The sequence below is a fragment of the Anomaloglossus baeobatrachus genome, chromosome 6 (genome assembly GCF_048569485.1).
Source record: "Anomaloglossus baeobatrachus isolate aAnoBae1 chromosome 6, aAnoBae1.hap1, whole genome shotgun sequence".
NCBI classification, from domain to species: domain Eukaryota; kingdom Metazoa; phylum Chordata; class Amphibia; order Anura; family Aromobatidae; genus Anomaloglossus; species Anomaloglossus baeobatrachus.
In genome coordinates this window covers 6,631,152-6,649,493 of record NC_134358.1, presented here as the reverse complement: position 1 = coordinate 6,649,493, position 18,342 = coordinate 6,631,152, and the positions used below count along the sequence as shown (strand labels likewise).

Below are 18,342 nucleotides of genomic sequence, written 5' to 3'. Positions count from 1 at the left end.
TGGCTGTCTCTTTGCGGTCACTCTCTGGGTTTAGGATCGGGGTGTTTTCCTGCCGTGGTCGCTGTCTCCCGGTGCCGGGCGTCCTTGTACTCACAGTAACGTGGCCCCAACACTCGGCCCAGCAGGCATGTGTTTTAAATGGGGGAAAAGTGGTGGCCGTACTCCTTCCCCCACTATACCGCCCAGCCCCCCGTCCTCCCACGCCCCACCAAACCTGTGCACTCCAGACACCTACGTCAGAACCCTCTGCCCGGTAAGACCCTTCCGCTCCATCCCCAACTAGACCCCCTCAGCCCCTACCTGACCCTCCCGCTCTCCCCTCCAGATTCTCTCAGACCCCTCTCTGCTGCCCCTGCCTGACCCCATTACGTCTCTCTCCCAGACCCCTCTATATGGCGCCCCCCAATGAAACCACTGAGAGAGACCTTCGCACCCAAGACATTTTTGCGGCAGCCGGATACGTTCACAGGAAGCCTTGTTTCCTCCTGCCGGACCCAAGAAGAGGCTGAAGACGGTCAGACTGTCTCCTCCATTATCCCACGGTCTCACTGCACCCCGCGGTGGTCTTCATGTGCCCCCCATCACCGCCCCTATAAAGCAGTGCGTATATGCCGCACAGCCGCCCCGACCACCACACCGGCACTCACTTTTGGGCACACAGCTGGAAAATCTTCCGGATCTCTACTGACTGTTTGGCGAGGTCTCCGCTGTCCAGCCGCACCCCAACCGCCTCGTACCCCAACTCACGCAAAGCCAGGACGACCGCACAGAAATTGGGGATCCCGCTCCTGCCCGATATAAAGAGATTACCATTCTGTGGAAAACACAAGCATAAACAATGGCGGCCGGGGCGCGATCACCGCTCACATCATCACGCTGTACGTATCCACCACCACCAGGAAGTTCAGCGGGAAGGCAATGGCGTAGGACACGAAGGCCGCCAGCTCCCCGAGGTGCGTGCCGCCAGGAGGAATCCGCAGCAGATGACAGACCTTCTGCAGCCACGACTGTGACAGCGACAGGAAGTCCACGTGACTGTCCTGACCGCCCGCCGGCAGCAAAACCTGACCGGGAAAAGAGAGTCAGCAGAAGTATCAATACACGACGGCCACCACACGCGGTGGAGAAGATTGTGTCCTCACCTGGTGCTGCACTTCTTCCATAGAGGAGAACGATGCCACGTAGGAGTGAGCCACGGTGCCCGCAACCGGGATGCCAAACCGCCGCCCGGCCAGCACGTTACTGGTGCAATCAAACCCTGGAACAAAAGAGAAGCGGTGACTCGTCCGGCGCCATGCCTGGAGCCACGCCCGGAGCGCAGGGCCGTCAGCCGCACTCACCACCAATGAAGGAATATTTGGAGGCAGACAGCCCCCCGTCAGGACCCTGCGCCCTCCGCAGACCCATCTCCAGCAGCTTCTTCTCTGGACCGACCGCAAGGCGGAAACGGGCAGCATTGGTGGCAACCAGGCTGAAAAAGGAAGAAACGATACAGAAATAGTCCCACCTCTCCGAGGACCTGCACGTTCCTCCACAATGGGGGGGGGGGGTCTCCTGAAAGTCACCACTGGGAACAGAGGGGTGGACGCCGCAGCGCTGCTGCCTCCATTCACTTCTATGGGAGCAAAAAGCGAGGGTCTGCCACATCCACATGAGGAGGCGCTGCACTGATAGTCACAGACACCACACCCAGTGCGGGGAGTACCAACATGGCGGCAAGAAGACCCTTGTACTATAGAGGGGGGTGCAGAGTCCACAGTTAGGACTGGCATGTATCAAACATCTATGACTTGTGGATGGAAAAACTTCTCTAAAGGGGGACTATAAGGACCCGGGGGAGGGGCGCTGCCATATAGCGGGGGTGACGCTCATGTTCATTGCTTGCAGTCAGTGAATGGATCCTCCTATTAATGTATGTGACTGCAAGCTATGAGTCATGTGACACAGGGGCACGCCAGCATTGTGTCCGTCCTTACTGCAGTGCCCACCCTCCCTGCACCCCCGCCGCCCCTCTCAGCACCCCTGCCGCCCCTCTCAGCACCCCCGTCGCACCTCCCTGCAGCCCCCCGTCATCCCTCCCTGCATACCCCGTCATCCTTCCCTGCACCCCCGCCGCCCCTCCCTGCACCCCCGCCGCCCCTCCCTGCACCCCCCCGTCATCCCTCCCTGCACCCCCCCGTCATCCCTCCCTGCATCCCCCGCCGCCCCTCCTTGCAGCCCCGCCGCCCCTCCCTGCAGCCCCGCCGCCCCTCCCTGCACCCCCGCCGCCCGTCCCTGCACCCCCGCCGCCCCTCCCTGCACCCCCACCGTCCCTCCCTGCACCCCCGCCGTCCCTCCCTGCACCCCCGCCGTCCCTCCCTGCACCCCCGCCGTCTCTCCCTGCACCGCCACCCGCCCCTCCCTGCATCCCCGCCGCCCCTCCCTGCACCGCCGCCGCCCCTCCCTGCACCCCCGCCGCCCCTCCCTGCACCCCCGCCGCCCCTCCCTGCACACCCGCCGCCCCTCCCTGCACACCCGCCGCCCCTCCCTGCACACCCGCCGCCCCTCCCTGCACACCCGCCGCCCCTCCGTACCTGGCATAATTCACCAAGCAGAGCAGAGTGGTCTCCAGAAGCTGGACCACCAGGAGCGGCCCCCGCACCTTCATCAGCGGCTCCTGCAGAGATCACACAAGGTACAGTCACATCACACCCAGCACTGGGAGTACCAATATGCCGGCAAAGGATACCTTGTACAAAAGGACAAGCTGATTGGCTGAATGTGTCCTCCAGCCAATCAGCTTTGAGCGCGCAGCTTTCACACTAGCCGCCCTGTACTGGAGGGTCTCGGACCCCCGGAAACTCACGGATGCCAGAAATTGGTAGATCTGTCATCAGTCCACTGAAAAACTCTAACATTTTGTAACAGATTTTGTGTTTCGATTTCTTCTCATTTTAAGACCTCTGTTTGCAGTCACTGAATAGTCATCACCCTCCTGACCTGTCCTGCTTCCACAGCTGCAGTCTGCTACAATGTATCAGTGCAGACAATCCTCTGTGGGCTGAAGATTCAGCAGCAGAAACCTGTCCTGAGAGTTTGTTACAATGTATCAGTATTCACCGGATACAAACGTGATAAACTGCGAGAAATAAGAATGTTCCAAGTCATTGGAGATGGTGTGAATGTTTCCTTATACAAGGCGTAGGCCTCATTTACATAGGACTGCTGGGACTATGAGGAGCCAAGATTTAGAACAACCTGACGATCATCAGAATGTGAGAACGTCCGATAATCCGGCACCGGGACCCCTGGTCAGATGCTGGATCAGCAGATTATAAAGGAGACCCCCACACGTCCGGACACATGAGGACGTCTCCCGGGGACGGGTCCAGCTAAGGGCTCATTCAGACACCGGTCCGTCTGTCCGGATCAGTTCCCGGTGTTTTGCGGACCCACGGACAGGACCACTGTGTTCTGTGCAGGATCGGATGGCACACGGGAACACTTCCGTCAGTTCCTACAAGAAACACATCGGCTGCTGTATGTCCGCTCCATTATAATGGAACATGTCCTATTCTGTTCCGTAATAACGGACCGTGACACAATACAAGTCAATGGGTCCGCAAAATCCCCGGAAGCCGCGCGGAAGCACTTCTATTGGGTGCCCCGTCAGTCTGTGTCCCGCTCCCCGCCAGCCCTGCAGCTGCTCACACAGCTGGGATGACGAGCGCCGACATCAGGAGGTTAGGTCAGATCATTACCAGCTGTGATGATCTCCAATGAACTCCTGACGTCAGCGCTCGTCACTGATTTCTGTGCCCGCCGCATTCTCACATCGAGTCTCGCAGGCGGCCCGATACTGTGACTAGCGGTGACGTCACGTGCAGCTCGCGATACTTTGCTTGTGAACGCGGCGGACAACGGAACTCAGTGACAAGCGCTGATGTCAGGAGTTCAGCGTAGTTCATCACAGCAGGTAATGAACTCAGATAACCTCATGACGTTAGCGCTCGTCATGCCCTGCAGTGACCTCATGATGTTAGCTCAGGTCACTGCACGGTTCTCCCAGCCAATGGGGAACATTCTGCTCTTCATTGGCTGGGACAGTGACTATGGTACGGATCACCGTGGGACCCCCTTATTGCATTACGGAGGACCTGGATTTGATTGTTCTTTTCAATAAATTGGTGAAAGAGGGAATGTTTTGGGGAGTGTTTTTTTTTCAAATAAAAATTTGTCTTTTTTTAATGACTGGGTTGGTGATGTCGGGTATCTGATAGACGCCGTGACATCACTAACCCCAGGGCTTGATGCCAGGTTACATTACACAGCTGGTATCAACCCCATATATTACCTTGTTTGCCACCGCACCAGGGCAACGGGATGAGCTGGGTCAAAGCACCATGATTGGCACATCTAATAGATGCGTCACTTCTAAGGCGGCTGTGGCCTGTTATTTTTAGGCTGGGGAGGGTCTAATAACCATGGACCTCCCTAATCTGAGAATACCAGACCACAGCTGTCCACTTTACCTTGGCTGGTGATCCAATTTGGGGGGGACCCTACGTTTTTATTTTACAGTATTTATTTAATTTAAAATAACAGCGTGGGGTGCGCTCTATTTTGGATTACCAGCCAAGGTGAAGCTGCCAGCTGTGGTCTGCAGGCTGCAGCCGTCCGCTTTAACCGAGCTGGCTACAAAAAATAGGGGGAACCCCACATTGTTTTTTTTAATTATTTATTTATTTTTTGGCTAAGTACAAGGCTAAGCACCCTTTAGTGCCACATGAAAGGCACCAAAGGGTGCAAAATTACAAAATGCTGGGGAGTGGGACTTTATATATGGGGGAGTGGGACATTACATGTCTTTCTCATCTATCTATGACGAGCGCTGACATCATGAGGTTAGCTACGTTCATTACCTGCGGTGATGAGCTCTGCTGAACTCGTGACGTCAGCGCTTCTCACGGAGTTCCATGGTCCTCCGCGTTCTCAAATCAAGTATTGCAGGCTGTGACTAGCGGTGACGTCACTCAGGTGATGTGCGGTCACAGCTGGAGTCCTCCACCAGTGACCAGAAATCAACTGAGTGACGTCTCCGTAGACCACGCGGTTCACTTCACTTGCGGCCTGAATCTCACAGCAGGCGGTCATGTTCTATTGCGCTCGCTGTGAGCGTGATATGTAGCAGTGCTGGAAGCCTCGTGGGACCTTGTGTGGATCACGGCGAACCTGCAGGGGTGTCTGGGGGTTAATACCGTGATGAAAGAAGGGGCTTTTTTGTCTTTTATTTCAAATAAAGGATTTTTTAGGTGTTTGTGTTTATTTACTTTCACTTACAGATTAGTGATGGAGGGGGTGTCTCATAGACGCCTGCCATCACTAGTGGTAGCTATGGGCTGCTATTAACTCCTTATTACCCTGATTACCACCGCACCAGGGCAGTCGGAAAGAGCCGGGTAAAGTCCCGGATCTAATTGATGCGGCAATGGCGGGCGGCTGCTGGCTGATATGTTTAGGCTGGGGGGCTCCCAATAACGTGGGTCTACCCAGCCTGAGAATACCAACCCTCTGCTTTGAGGCTTTATCTTAGCTGTATATCAAAATTGGGGGGGGGGGGGGGGGGACCGCACACCGTTTTTTTTTTTTTAATTATTTATTTACTTTACTGTACAATATAGACCTGCCCACCGGCAGCTGTGATTGGTTGCAGTCAGACAGTTGTCACTCAGCATGGGGGCGCGTCTTACTTCAACCAAGCATAGGCGCCGGTGGGTGGGGAAGCAGTGAATATGTATGAGCCTAATGAGCAGCCGGCTCGGGAAGAAGATAGAGCTTCCGCGGGAGCAGTGTGAGCCGCCCCGGTGATCGGGGAGTATGTAGCGCTGACCCCTTTGTGCCGGATTGTGTTCCCCATAGACTGTATATGGGAACCAGCATCTGGCCAGATAACGTGGACTGTATGCAACCTTCCTTCCGTTTTTTTACGGTCTGCAAAGAAACCGGAAGTCACACTAACCGTATACGGTACAGAGCGGAACAGATGCGGTTGTCACATGGATGTCATAGAGAAGCATCTGTGGAAAAATAGGACAGGTTTTTGCGGACCGCAAAAACGGAACAGTCGTGTGAATGTAGCCTAAATTTATAGCAGGTCACAATTGCCCAACCTCAGGCCGAGGAGGAAGCACAGGTCCCAGCATGCCCTGTGCCCTATGCTAAGGGGAGAGTGTGGGTCATTACATGGACAGGGCAGAGGGCAGTCACCATACCTACTCTGGGAAACACAACCGATCCCTCCGGGAAAGACGCCAGCATCACCTCCGAGGCGTCTACAGTCTCCAGGTAGTCAAAGAAGCCGCGGTCAACAGATGGCGGCAGGACGGACGCCAAGTACTGGAGGTCTGCCAACACAGAGGAGAGGATCAGTGCCAGGAGTGATCAGTGCCAGGAGTGATCACCGGGCCGGAGAAAGCCGGGACAGGACCGGGCACCGGACAGGGGAGGAATCAGGATAAAGCCGGGACAGGACCAGGCACCAGACAGGGGAGGAATCAGGATAAAGCCGGGACAGGACCAGGCACCAGACAGGGGAGGAATCAGGACAAAGCCGGGACAGGACCCGGCACCAGACAGGAGAGGAATCAGGACAAAGCCGGGACAGGACCGGGCACAGGACAGGAGAGGAATCAGGATAAAGCCGGGACAGGACCGGGCACCGGACAGGGGAGGAATCAGGACAAAGCCGGGACAGGACCGGGCACAGGACAGGAGAGGAATCAGGACAAAGCCGGGACAGGACCGGGCACCGGACAGGGGAGGAATCAGGACAAAGCCGGGACAGGACCGGGCAGCGGACAGGGGAGGAATCAGGACAAAGCCGGGACAGGACCGGGCACCGGACAGGGGAGGAATAAGGACAAAGCCGGGACAGGACCGGGCAGCGGACAGGGGAGGAATCAGGACAAAGCCGGGACAGGACCGGGCAGCGGACAGGGGAGGAATCAGGACAAAGCCGGGACAGGACCGGGCACCGGACAGGAGAGGAATCAGGATAAAGCCGGGACAGGACCGGGCACCGGACAGGGGAGGAATCAGGATAAAGCCGGGACAGGACCGGGCACCGGACAGGGGAGGAATCAGGACAAAGCCGGGACAGGACCGGGCACCGGACAGGGGAGGAATCAGGACAAAGCCGGGACAGGACCGGGCACCGGACAGGGGAGGAATCAGGACAAAGCCGGGACAGGACCGGGCACAGGACAGGAGAGGAATCAGGACAAAGCCGGGACAGGACCGGGCACCGGACAGGGGAGGAATCAGGACAAAGCCGGGACAGGACCGGGCACCGGACAGGAGAGGAATCAGGACAAAGCCGGGACAGGACCGGGCACCGGACAGGGGAGGAATCAGGACAAAGCCGGGACAGGACCGGGCACCGGACAGGAGAGGAATCAGGACAAAGCCGGGACAGGACCGGGCACCGGACAGGAGAGGAATCAGGACAAAGCCGGGACAGGACCGGGCACCGGACAGGGGAGGAATCAGGACAAAGCCGGGACAGGACCGGGCACCGGACAGGGGAGGAATCAGGACAAAGCCGGGACAGGACCGGGCACCGGACAGGGGAGGAATCAGGACAAAGCCGGGACAGGACCGGGCACCGGACAGGGGAGGAATCAGGACAAAGCCGGGACAGGATCGGGCACCGGACAGGGGAGGAATCAGGACAAAGCCGGGACAGGACCGGGCACCGGACAGGGGAGGAATCAGGACAAAGCCGGGACAGGACCGGGCACCGGACAGGGGAGGAATCAGGACAAAGCCGGGACAGGACCGGGCACAGGACAGGAGAGGAATCAGGACAAAGCCGGGACAGGACCGGGCACAGGACAGGAGAGGAATCAGGATAAAGCCGGGACAGGACCGGGCACCGGACAGGGGAGGAATCAGGACAAAGCCGGGACAGGACCGGGCACCGGACAGGGGAGGAATCAGGACAAAGCCGGGACAGGACCGGGCACCGGACAGGGGAGGAATCAGGACAAAGCCGGGACAGGACCGGGCACCGGACAGGGGAGGAATCAGGACAAAGCCGGGACAGGACCGGGCACCGGACAGGGGAGGAATCAGGACAAAGCCGGGACAGGACCGGGCACCGGACAGGGGAGGAATCAGGACAAAGCCGGGACAGGACCAGGCTCTGGACAGGAGAGGGGAGGAATCAGGACAAAGCCGGGCACCGGACAGGGGAGGAATCAGGACAATGCCGGGCACCGGACAGGGGAGGAATCAGGACAATGCTGGGACAGGACCAGGCTCTGGACAGGAGAGGAAGGAGGAGAAAGCGGGAACAGGACCGGGCACCGGACAGGTAAGGAATCAGGACAAAGCCGGGACAGGACCTGGCACCGCGGACAGGAGAGGGGAGGAATCAGGACAAAGCCGGGACAGGAGCCAGCACTGGACAGGAGAGGAAGGTGGAGAAAGCGGTTAAAGGACTGGGCACCGGAGAGGAGATGATACAGGACATCAGGGACAGGACCAGGCACCAGATAGTAGAGGAAGGCACGGAAAGCAGGAGGAAGGCGGCAGGACAGACGGGACAAGAGGGGCGAGAGGGGACAAGAGAGGCGAGAGGGCACAAGAGGGGCCAGAGGGGACAAGAGGGGCCAAGAGGGGCCAGAGGGAACAAGAGGGGCCAGAGGGAACAAGAGGGGCCAGAAGGAACAAGAGGGGCCAGAGGAAACAAGAGGGGCCAGAGGGGACAAGAGGGGCCAGAGGGGACAAGAGGGGCCAGAGGGGACAAGAGGGGCCAGAGGGGACAAGAGGGGCCAGAGGGGACAAGAGGGGCCAGAAGGGACAAGAGGGGCCAGAGGGGACAAGAGGGCCAGAGGGAACAAGAGGGGCCAGAGGAAACAAGAGGGGCCAGAGGGAACAAGAGGGGCCAGAGGGAACAAGAGGGGCCAGAGGAAACAAGAGGGGCCAGAGGAAACAAGAGGGGCCAGAGGAAACAAGAGGGGCCAGAGGGAACAAGAGGGGCCAGAGGGGACAAGAGGGGCCAGAGGGGACAAGAGGGGCCAGAGGAAACAAGAGGGGCCAGAGGAAACAAGAGGGGCCAGAGTAAACAAGAGGGGACAAGAGGGGCCAGAGGAAACAAGAGGGGCCAGAGGGAACAAGAGGGGCCAGAGGGGGACAAGAGGGGCCAGAGGAAACAAGAGGGGTCAGAGGAAACAAGAGGGGCCAGAGTAAACAAGAGGGGACAAGAGGGGCCAGAGGAAACAAGAGGGGCCAGAGGGAACAAGAGGGGCCAGAGGGGGACAAGAGGGGCCAGAGGGGACAAGAGGGGCCAGAGGAAACAAGAGGGGCCAGAGGAAACAAGACGGGCCAGAGGAAACAAGAGGGGCCAGAGGGGACAAAAGGGGCCAAAAGAGGCCAGAGGGGACAAAAGAGGCCAGAGGGGGCCAGAGGGAACAAGAGGGGACAAGAGGGACTAGAGGGAACAAGAGGGAACAAGAGAGGCCAGAGGGGACAAGAGAGGCCAGAGGGGACAAGAGAGGCCAGAAGGGACAAGAGAGGCCAGAGGGGACAAGAGGGGCCAGAGGGGACAAGAGGGGCCAGAGGGGACAAGAGGGGCCAGAGGGGACAAGCGGGGGCCAAGAGGGGCCAAGAGGGGCCAGAGGGGACAAGAGGGGCCAGAGGGAACAAGAGGGGCCAGAGGGGGCCAGAGGGGCCAGAGGGGCCAGAGGGACAAGAGGGGCCAGAGGGACAAGAGGGGCCAGAGGGGCCAGAGGGGACAAGAGGGGCCAGAGGGGACAAGAGGGGCCAGAGGGGACAAGAGGGGCCAGAGGGGGCCAGAGGGGACAAAAGAGGCCAGAGGGGACAAGAGAGGTCAGAGGGGGCCAGAGGGAACAAGAGGGGACAAGAGGGACTAGAGGGAACAAGAGGGAACAAGAGAGGCCAGAGGGGACAAGAGAGGCCAGAGGGGACAAGAGAGGCCAGAGGGGACAAGAGAGGCCAGAGGGGACAAGAGGGGCCAGAGGGGACAAGAGGGGCCAGAGGGGACAAGAGGGGCCAGAGGGGACAAGAGGGGCCAGAGGGGACAAGCGGGGCCAAGAGGGGCCAAGAGGGGCCAGAGGGGACAAGAGGGGCCAGAGGGAACAAGAGGGGCCAGAGGGGGCCAGAGGGGCCAGAGGGACAAGAGGGGCCAGAGGGACAAGAGGGGCCAGAGGGGACAAGAGGGGCCAGAGGGGACAAGAGGGGCCAGAGGGGACAAGAGGGGCCAGAGGGGGCCAGAGGGGACAAAAGAGGCCAGAGGGGACAAGAGAGGTCAGAGGGGGCCAGAGGGAACAAGAGGGGACAAGAGGGACTAGAGGGGACAAGAGGGGCCAGAGGAAACAAGAGGAAACAAGAGGGGCCAGAGGGAACAAGAGGAAACAAGAGGGGCCAGAGGGGACAAGAGGGGCCAGAGGGGACAAGAGGGGCCAGAGGAAACAAGAGGGGCCAGAGGAAACAAGAGGGCCAGAGGGAACAAGAGGGGCCAGAGGGGACAAGAGGGGCCAGAGGGGACAAGAGGGGCCAGAGGGGGACAAGAGGGGCCAGAGGGGACAAGAGGGGCCAGAGGAAACAAGAGGGGCCAGAGGAAACAAGACGGGCCAGAGGAAACAAGAGGGGCCAGAGGGGACAAAAGGGGCCAAAAGAGGCCAGAGGGGACAAAAGAGGCCAGAGGGGGCCAGAGGGAACAAGAGGGGACAAGAGGGACTAGAGGGAACAAGAGGGAACAAGAGAGGCCAGAGGGGACAAGAGAGGCCAGAGGGGACAAGAGAGGCCAGAGGGGACAAGAGAGGCCAGAAGGGACAAGAGAGGCCAGAAGGGACAAGAGAGGCCAGAGGGGACAAGAGGGGCCAGAGGGGACAAGAGGGGCCAGAGGGGACAAGAGGGGCCAGAGGGGACAAGCGGGGCCAAGAGGGGCCAAGAGGGGCCAGAGGGGACAAGAGGGGCCAGAGGGAACAAGAGGGGCCAGAGGGGGCCAGAGGGGCCAGAGGGACAAGAGGGGCCAGAGGGACAAGAGGGGCCAGAGGGGCCAGAGGGGACAAGAGGGGCCAGAGGGGACAAGAGGGGCCAGAGGGGACAAGAGGGGCCAGAGGGGGCCAGAGGGGACAAAAGAGGCCAGAGGGGACAAGAGAGGTCAGAGGGGGCCAGAGGGAACAAGAGGGGACAAGAGGGACTAGAGGGAACAAGAGGGAACAAGAGAGGCCAGAGGGGACAAGAGAGGCCAGAGGGGACAAGAGAGGCCAGAGGGGACAAGAGAGGCCAGAGGGGACAAGAGGGGCCAGAGGGGACAAGAGGGGCCAGAGGGGACAAGAGGGGCCAGAGGGGACAAGCGGGGCCAAGAAGGGCCAAGAGGGGCCAGAGGGGACAAGAGGGGCCAGAGGGGCCAGAGGGGGCCAGAGGGGCCAGAGGGACAAGAGGGGCCAGAGGGACAAGAGGGGCCAGAGGGGACAAGAGGGGCCAGAGGGGACAAGAGGGGCCAGAGGGGACAAGAGGGGCCAGAGGGGGCCAGAGGGGACAAAAGAGGCCAGAGGGGACAAGAGAGGTCAGAGGGGGCCAGAGGGAACAAGAGGGGACAAGAGGGACTAGAGGGGACAAGAGGGGCCAGAGGAAACAAGAGGAAACAAGAGGGGCCAGAGGGAACAAGAGGAAACAAGAGGGGCCAGAGGGGACAAGAGGGGCCAGAGGGGACAAGAGGGGCCAGAGGAAACAAGAGGGGCCAGAGGAAACAAGAGGGCCAGAGGGAACAAGAGGGGCCAGAGGGGACAAGAGGGGCCAGAGGAAACAAGAGGGGACAAGAGGGGCCAGAGGGGCCAAAAGAGGCCAGAGGGAACAAGAGAGGCCAGAGGGAACAAGAGAGGCCAGAGGGGACAAGAGGGGACAGAGGGGACAGAGGGGCCAGAGGGGACAGAGGGGACAAGAGAGGCCAGAGGGAACAAGAGAGGCCAGAGGGGACAAGAGGGGACAGAGGGGACAGAGGGGCCAGAGGGGACAGAGGGGACAAGAGGGGCCAGAGGGGACAAGAGGGGCCAAGAGAGGCCAGAGGGGACAAGAGAGGCCAGAGGGGACAAGAGAGGCCAGAGGGGACAAGAGGGGACAGAGGGGACAAGAGGGGCCAGGGGGGACAAGAGGGGCCAGGGGGGGAGGGGGCTGACGGGAGACCAGGGGGCGGGGCTGACGGGAGACCAGGGGGCGGGGCTGACGGGAGACCAGGGGGCGGGGCTGACGGGAGACCAGGGGGCGGGGCTGACGGGAGACCAGGGGGCGGGGCTGACGGGAGACCAGGGGGCGGGGCTGACGGGAGACCAGGGGGCGGGGCTGACGGGAGACCAGGGGGCGGGGCTGACGGGAGACCAGGGGGCGGGGCTGACGGGAGACCAGGGGGCGGGGCTGACGGGAGACCAGGGGGCGGGGCTGACGGGAGACCAGGGGGCGGGGCTGACGGGAGACCAGGGGGCGGGGCTGACGGGAGACCAGGGGGCGGGGCTGACGGGAGACCAGGGGGCGGGGCTGACGGGAGACCAGGGGGCGGGGCTGACGGGAGACCAGGGGGCGGGGTACAGTCACACGGGGCTCCCATGCAGCAGACACAGCCGTCACCTGCTCGGGAGAAGCGGAAGTCCCGCAGGAAGCGCAGCGTCTCCTCCAGGCCACAGAACAGGGTGAAGCCGCCACTGAACGGAGCGTCCCGGAAGAAGAGCTCGAACTCCGCCGCCTCCCGGTGCCGCCCGCTCCGCCAGTAGCCGTACGCCATGGTGAACTGATAGAGGTCGGTGAGAAGCGGGAGCTCCATGCCGCCTGAGCCCCGCACCGAGCGGCCAATGACAGCGGCCCGCCCCCGCCGCCCGGGGCATGCCGGGAAGTGTAGTTCTCTCCGCAGCCTTCTTACAGGACTCTGCAGTGACCCCTGCAGGCCGGAGGGCGCCGCGCAGTGTCCTCACACCCGGCCCAAAGGAGGCTCCGAGCAGAAACACTAAGATTACCAGAACCTGGAGTCTAATCTGCTGCTGGAGAGAGCCAGATCCACACGATCACCGGCTCCGTCTCCACAGGATCACCGTCTCCGTCTCCACAGGATCACCGTCTCCGTCTCCACAGGATCACCGTCTCCGTCTCCACAGGATCACCGTCTCCGTCTCCACAGGATCACCGTCTCCGTCTCCACAGGATCACCGTCTCCGTCTCCACAGGATCACCGTCTCCGTCTCCACAGGATCACCGTCTCCGTCTCCACAGGATCACCGGCTCCGTCTCCACAGGATCACCGGCTCCGTCTCCACAGGATCACCGGCTCCGTCTCCACAGGATCACCGTCTCCGTCTCCACAGGATCACCGTCTCCGTCTCCACAGGATCACCGGCTCCGTCTCCACAGGATCACCGTCTCCGTCTCCACACGATCACCGGCTCCGTCTCCACACGATCACCGGCTCCGTCTCCACAGGATCACCGTCTCCGTCTCCACAGGATCACCGTCTCCCTCTCCACAGGATCACCGGCTCCGTCTCCACAGGATCACCGGCTCCGTCTCCACAGGATCACCGGCTCCGTCTCCACAGGATCACCGGCTCCGTCTCCACAGGATCACCGGCTCCGTCTCCACAGGATCACCGGCTCCGTCTCCACAGGATCACCGGCTCCGTCTCCACAGTGCGGGATCATTACCGGCTCCGTCTCCACAGTGCGGGATCATTACCGGCTCCGTCTCCACAGTGCGGGATCATCACCGGCTCCGTCTCCACAGTGCGGGATCATCACCGGCTCCGTCTCCACAGTGCGGGATCATCACCGGCTCCGTCTCCACAGTGCGGGATCATCACCGGCTCCGTCTCCACAGTGCGGGATCATCACCGGCTCCGTCTCCACAGTGCGGGATCATCACCGGCTCCGTCTCCACAGTGCGGGATCATCACCGGCTCCGTCTCCACAGTGCGGGATCATCACCGGCTCCGTCTCCACAGTGCGGGATCATCACCGGCTCCGTCTCCACAGTGCGGGATCATCACCGGCTCCGTCTCCACAGTGCGGGATCATCACCGGCTCCGTCTCCACAGTGCGGGATCCTTACCGGCTCCGTCTCCACAGTGCGGGATCCTTACCGGCTCCGTCTCCACAGTGCGGGATCCTTACCGGCTCCGTCTCCACAGTGCGGGATCCTTACCGGCTCCGTCTCCACAGTGCGGGATCCTTACCGGCTCCGTCTCCACAGTGCGGGATCCTTACCGGCTCCGTCTCCACAGTGCGGGATCCTTACCGGCTCCGTCTCCACAGTGCGGGATCCTTACCGGCTCCGTCTCCACAGTGCGGGATCCTTACCGGCTCCGTCTCCACAGTGCGGGATCCTTACCGGCTCCGTCTCCACAGTGCGGGATCCTTACCGGCTCCGTCTCCACAGTGCGGGATCCTTACCGGCTCCGTCTCCACAGTGCGGGATCCTTACCGGCTCCGTCTCCACAGTGCGGGATCCTTACCGGCTCCGTCTCCACAGTGCGGGATCCTTACCGGCTCCGTCTCCACAGTGCGGGATCCTTACCGGCTCCGTCTCCACAGTGCGGGATCCTTACCGGCTCCGTCTCCACAGTGCGGGATCCTTACCGGCTCCGTCTCCACAGTGCGGGATCCTTACCGGCTCCGTCTCCACAGTGCGGGATCCTTACCGGCTCCGTCTCCACAGTGCGGGATCCTTACCGGCTCCGTCTCCACAGTGCGGGATCCTTACCGGCTCCGTCTCCACAGTGCGGGATCCTTACCGGCTCCGTCTCCACAGTGCGGGATCCTTACCGGCTCCGTCTCCACAGTGCGGGATCCTTACCGGCTCCGTCTCCACAGTGCGGGATCCTTACCGGCTCCGTCTCCACAGTGCGGGATCCTTACCGGCTCCGTCTCCACAGTGCGGGATCCTTACCGGCTCCGTCTCCACAGTGCGGGATCCTTACCGGCTCCGTCTCCACAGTGCGGGATCCTTACCGGCTCCGTCTCCACAGTGCGGGATCCTTACCGGCTCCGTCTCCACAGTGCGGGATCCTTACCGGCTCCGTCTCCACAGTGCGGGATCCTTACCGGCTCCGTCTCCACAGTGCGGGATCCTTACCGGCTCCGTCTCCACAGTGCGGGATCCTTACCGGCTCCGTCTCCACAGTGCGGGATCCTTACCGGCTCCGTCTCCACAGTGCGGGATCCTTACCGGCTCCGTCTCCACAGTGCGGGATCCTTACCGGCTCCGTCTCCACAGTGCGGGATCCTTACCGGCTCCGTCTCCACAGTGCGGGATCCTTACCGGCTCCGTCTCCACAGTGCGGGATCCTTACCGGCTCCGTCTCCACAGTGCGGGATCCTTACCGGCTCCGTCTCCACAGTGCGGGATCCTTACCGGCTCCGTCTCCACAGTGCGGGATCCTTACCGGCTCCGTCTCCACAGTGCGGGATCCTTACCGGCTCCGTCTCCACAGTGCGGGATCCTTACCGGCTCCGTCTCCACAGTGCGGGATCCTTACCGGCTCCGTCTCCACAGTGCGGGATCCTTACCGGCTCCGTCTCCACAGTGCGGGATCCTTACCGGCTCCGTCTCCACAGTGCGGGATCCTTACCGGCTCCGTCTCCACAGTGCGGGATCCTTACCGGCTCCGTCTCCACAGTGCAGGCTTAATTACCGGATCCATCTCCAAATTGCAGGATCATTACCAGCTCCATCTCCAACATGGCGACTGGATGGATGACCGCTCTGTAGGGAGATCAAGCTTGTGCAGTCTAGATGGGTCCGCCAGGGCCTTCTCGGCCTGGACGGGTCCGCCAGGGCCTTCTCGGCCTGGACGGGTCCGCCAGGGCCTTCTCGGCCTGGACGGGTCCGCCAGGGCCTTCTCGGCCTGGACGGGTCCGCCAGGGCCTTCTCTGCCTGGACGGGTCCGCCAGGGCCTTCTCGGCCTGGACGGGTCCGCCAGGGCCTTCTCGGCCTGGACGGGTCCGCCAGGGCCTTCTCGGCCTGGACTCGTCCGCCAGGGCCTTCTCGGCCTGGACTCGTCCGCCAGGGCCTTCTCGGCCTGGACTCGTCCGCCAGGGCCTTCTCGGCCTAGGCAGGTCTGTGACGCCCTGGCCTATCGGGTCGTCACAGGGTATTGTGCAATCTGCCCTTCTGCACAGTATCCACCCTCCTTGGTTACGGGTCCCTGACCTTTGGTGTTGCCAAGAACAAGCTAATCAAAATCCTAGAAACACTCTGCACCACACCCACCAGACACACCAGTGGACGACCTGAAGGGAATAAAGCTGGCCACTTGGGGGGTTGGTAGGGTAGGTCAGGAGTGTTAGGAGACAGTCAGTGAGAAGTGAGTGGTGACTCTCGAGAGGAGAGGTTAGGGAGCAGGGCTCCTCAGTTACTAGGTGTCAGACGTTGGTGTGGGCCTGGTAGGAGCTGGAACCCCGGTCGCAGGGGATCGTGTCAAGGGGCACGGAACTGCCGAGCAGGGCAGTCGGCGACCTTGAGCTTTCTCCGGGCAGGGGCCAGGGCACGACTGGGTACGTGGACCCTAGGCTGGGAAGTAACTTCACGCGTCCTGGTAATTTAACTGACGAGGACGAGGCCTTCAAGACTAATCTTCCAACGCTCAGGTCCTTCTCCAGTGATTTCTCTCGTCGTATGATGTGTAAACGAGTCGTGACTTGATCCTTGCTTCCAGGGACTTGTCTGGCTTGATTTGTTCATCTTGCCATCCATTGTAGTGATAACATCCTTCTCCAGCACATTTCAAAAGTGTTGATTCTTCTGTCTTGTTTCTTTATGGAGCAGATTTTGCATGCATATGTGACCACAGAACAGGCCAGACTATGTATGAGCTGAGACCAGACTATGTAGGAGCCGTGTCTTCTTCACCAGTGAATTGTTTCTTCATTTGAGGACCTTGTCCGGTGACTTCATTGTTGATTTCCCACAGCTTTTTCTCCTATTGACTTCCGGTATCGTCACTCCATCTTGAGTGATCATTGATTCGAGAAGGCTGAAGTCCTTTACATCTTCCAGTTTGTCGCCGTCCATCTCAAGTGTCCCGGCCATAACTAGTGGTAGTCAGTATGGTTGTCTTCTTTGTATTGAGTAGGAGCCCCCCATGTTGGAGCGTTCCAGCTTCACCCTCCGTAGTCCTCCTTCATCTGCGCTTCTTGCTATCAATGCTCTCTTGTCTGAGTATGGAAGATTGTTGGAGACTTTTCCAGCAGTTTTGGTTCCTTCTTTTTGGCAGCTCCGGCCTTCCTGACAATAGCTTCTGCAGACCCAGAGAAATGTGGCCGGGGCCGCCTTGTCTGACGCCTCGCTCTATGAGGCCAGGTCACCGCGTTTGATCTGATGCTTCTTGGTTGATGTAAAGGTTCCTGATGAGGCCGATCCGATGGCTTCCACCCAGATCCCTCATGGCTCCAGAGTGTCTGGTGATCACAGGGGAAGGCTGTACTCGATGCGGCAGGAATCCATCTTGTGATATTCTTTGGTCTTTTCCTTCATTTGTCCAATGTCGGCAGTTCTCTCGTTCTTCTCCTGGATCCGGCTTGTTCCTCTGCCCGCGGTCGCTCACAGTCAGGCCGGAGCCGTCTCTGTAGGATCTTCACATTGCCTATACATGGCCTCTCATTCTCAAAGGCACATTCCTGATATAGTTCAATTGCAACCGATAAAAGACTCTGGAATCTTAGTTTTAATGTTCAAAAAAGTAGAAATTTATTATTACAAAAGTGCTCGTGCAAATATTATATAAAATTCATTATATATAGGATGAAATTTGGAATATTAGGAGGGATGTATGACCGCAACTCCGGTGGCAATTACACTATCTGGACCGATTAGCCTGCAGTAATGTCCTATATGCAAATAGACATGTAGGAAATAGGCATATTCTAACGGCATAGGGATTTCAATAAGTGGGGCATAGTATATGTATAGATCTTTAGTTTTCTAATGGCATGCGATTGATTAAATTACTATTGATTATACTATATCATGTGGAGGTATCCCTCGTGGCCACAATGGTCAAGACCAGTCCATACCACATATGTGTTATCCTATAATAAGTATGGGATTGGTTGCCCACATCAGTAGCTTCCATTAACAGTTTTCCCCCATAAATAAGTCAATTTACCTGTAGCCACTAGTAAGCAGTAAAGGTCCTATGTAATGCCACCGATTGCACCTGCCCCAGGATTTTCCTATATACCCTAAACCCAGTACTATACTGGCACTATCAGGCTGATTCTATACATACAGTGCTATACTGGCACTATCAGGCTGAGTCTATACATACAGTGCTATACTGGCACTATCAGGCTGATT

At 59.7% G+C, this 18,342-nt stretch overlaps 1 protein-coding gene across 2 annotated transcripts in view; it reads right to left on the bottom strand.

The window, feature by feature from the left end:
* NAPRT (nicotinate phosphoribosyltransferase) overlaps positions 1-12,873 on the bottom strand; it is a 51,945-nt gene extending 39,072 nt beyond the window's left edge. For both annotated transcript variants that reach the window (XM_075352674.1, XM_075352675.1), the window contains exons 1-7: positions 12,631-12,873; positions 6,256-6,383; positions 2,574-2,656; positions 1,341-1,471; positions 1,143-1,258; positions 868-1,064; positions 648-788 (exon numbers count right to left, since the gene is read on the bottom strand). In XM_075352674.1, the coding sequence (XP_075208789.1) occupies positions 648-788; positions 868-1,064; positions 1,143-1,258; positions 1,341-1,471; positions 2,574-2,656; positions 6,256-6,383; positions 12,631-12,823 (989 nt within the window). In that variant the 5' untranslated portion in view covers positions 12,824-12,873. The remainder of the gene's footprint in view (positions 1-647; positions 789-867; positions 1,065-1,142; positions 1,259-1,340; positions 1,472-2,573; positions 2,657-6,255; positions 6,384-12,630) is intronic.
* Between the last annotated feature and the right edge of the window lie 5,469 nt (positions 12,874-18,342).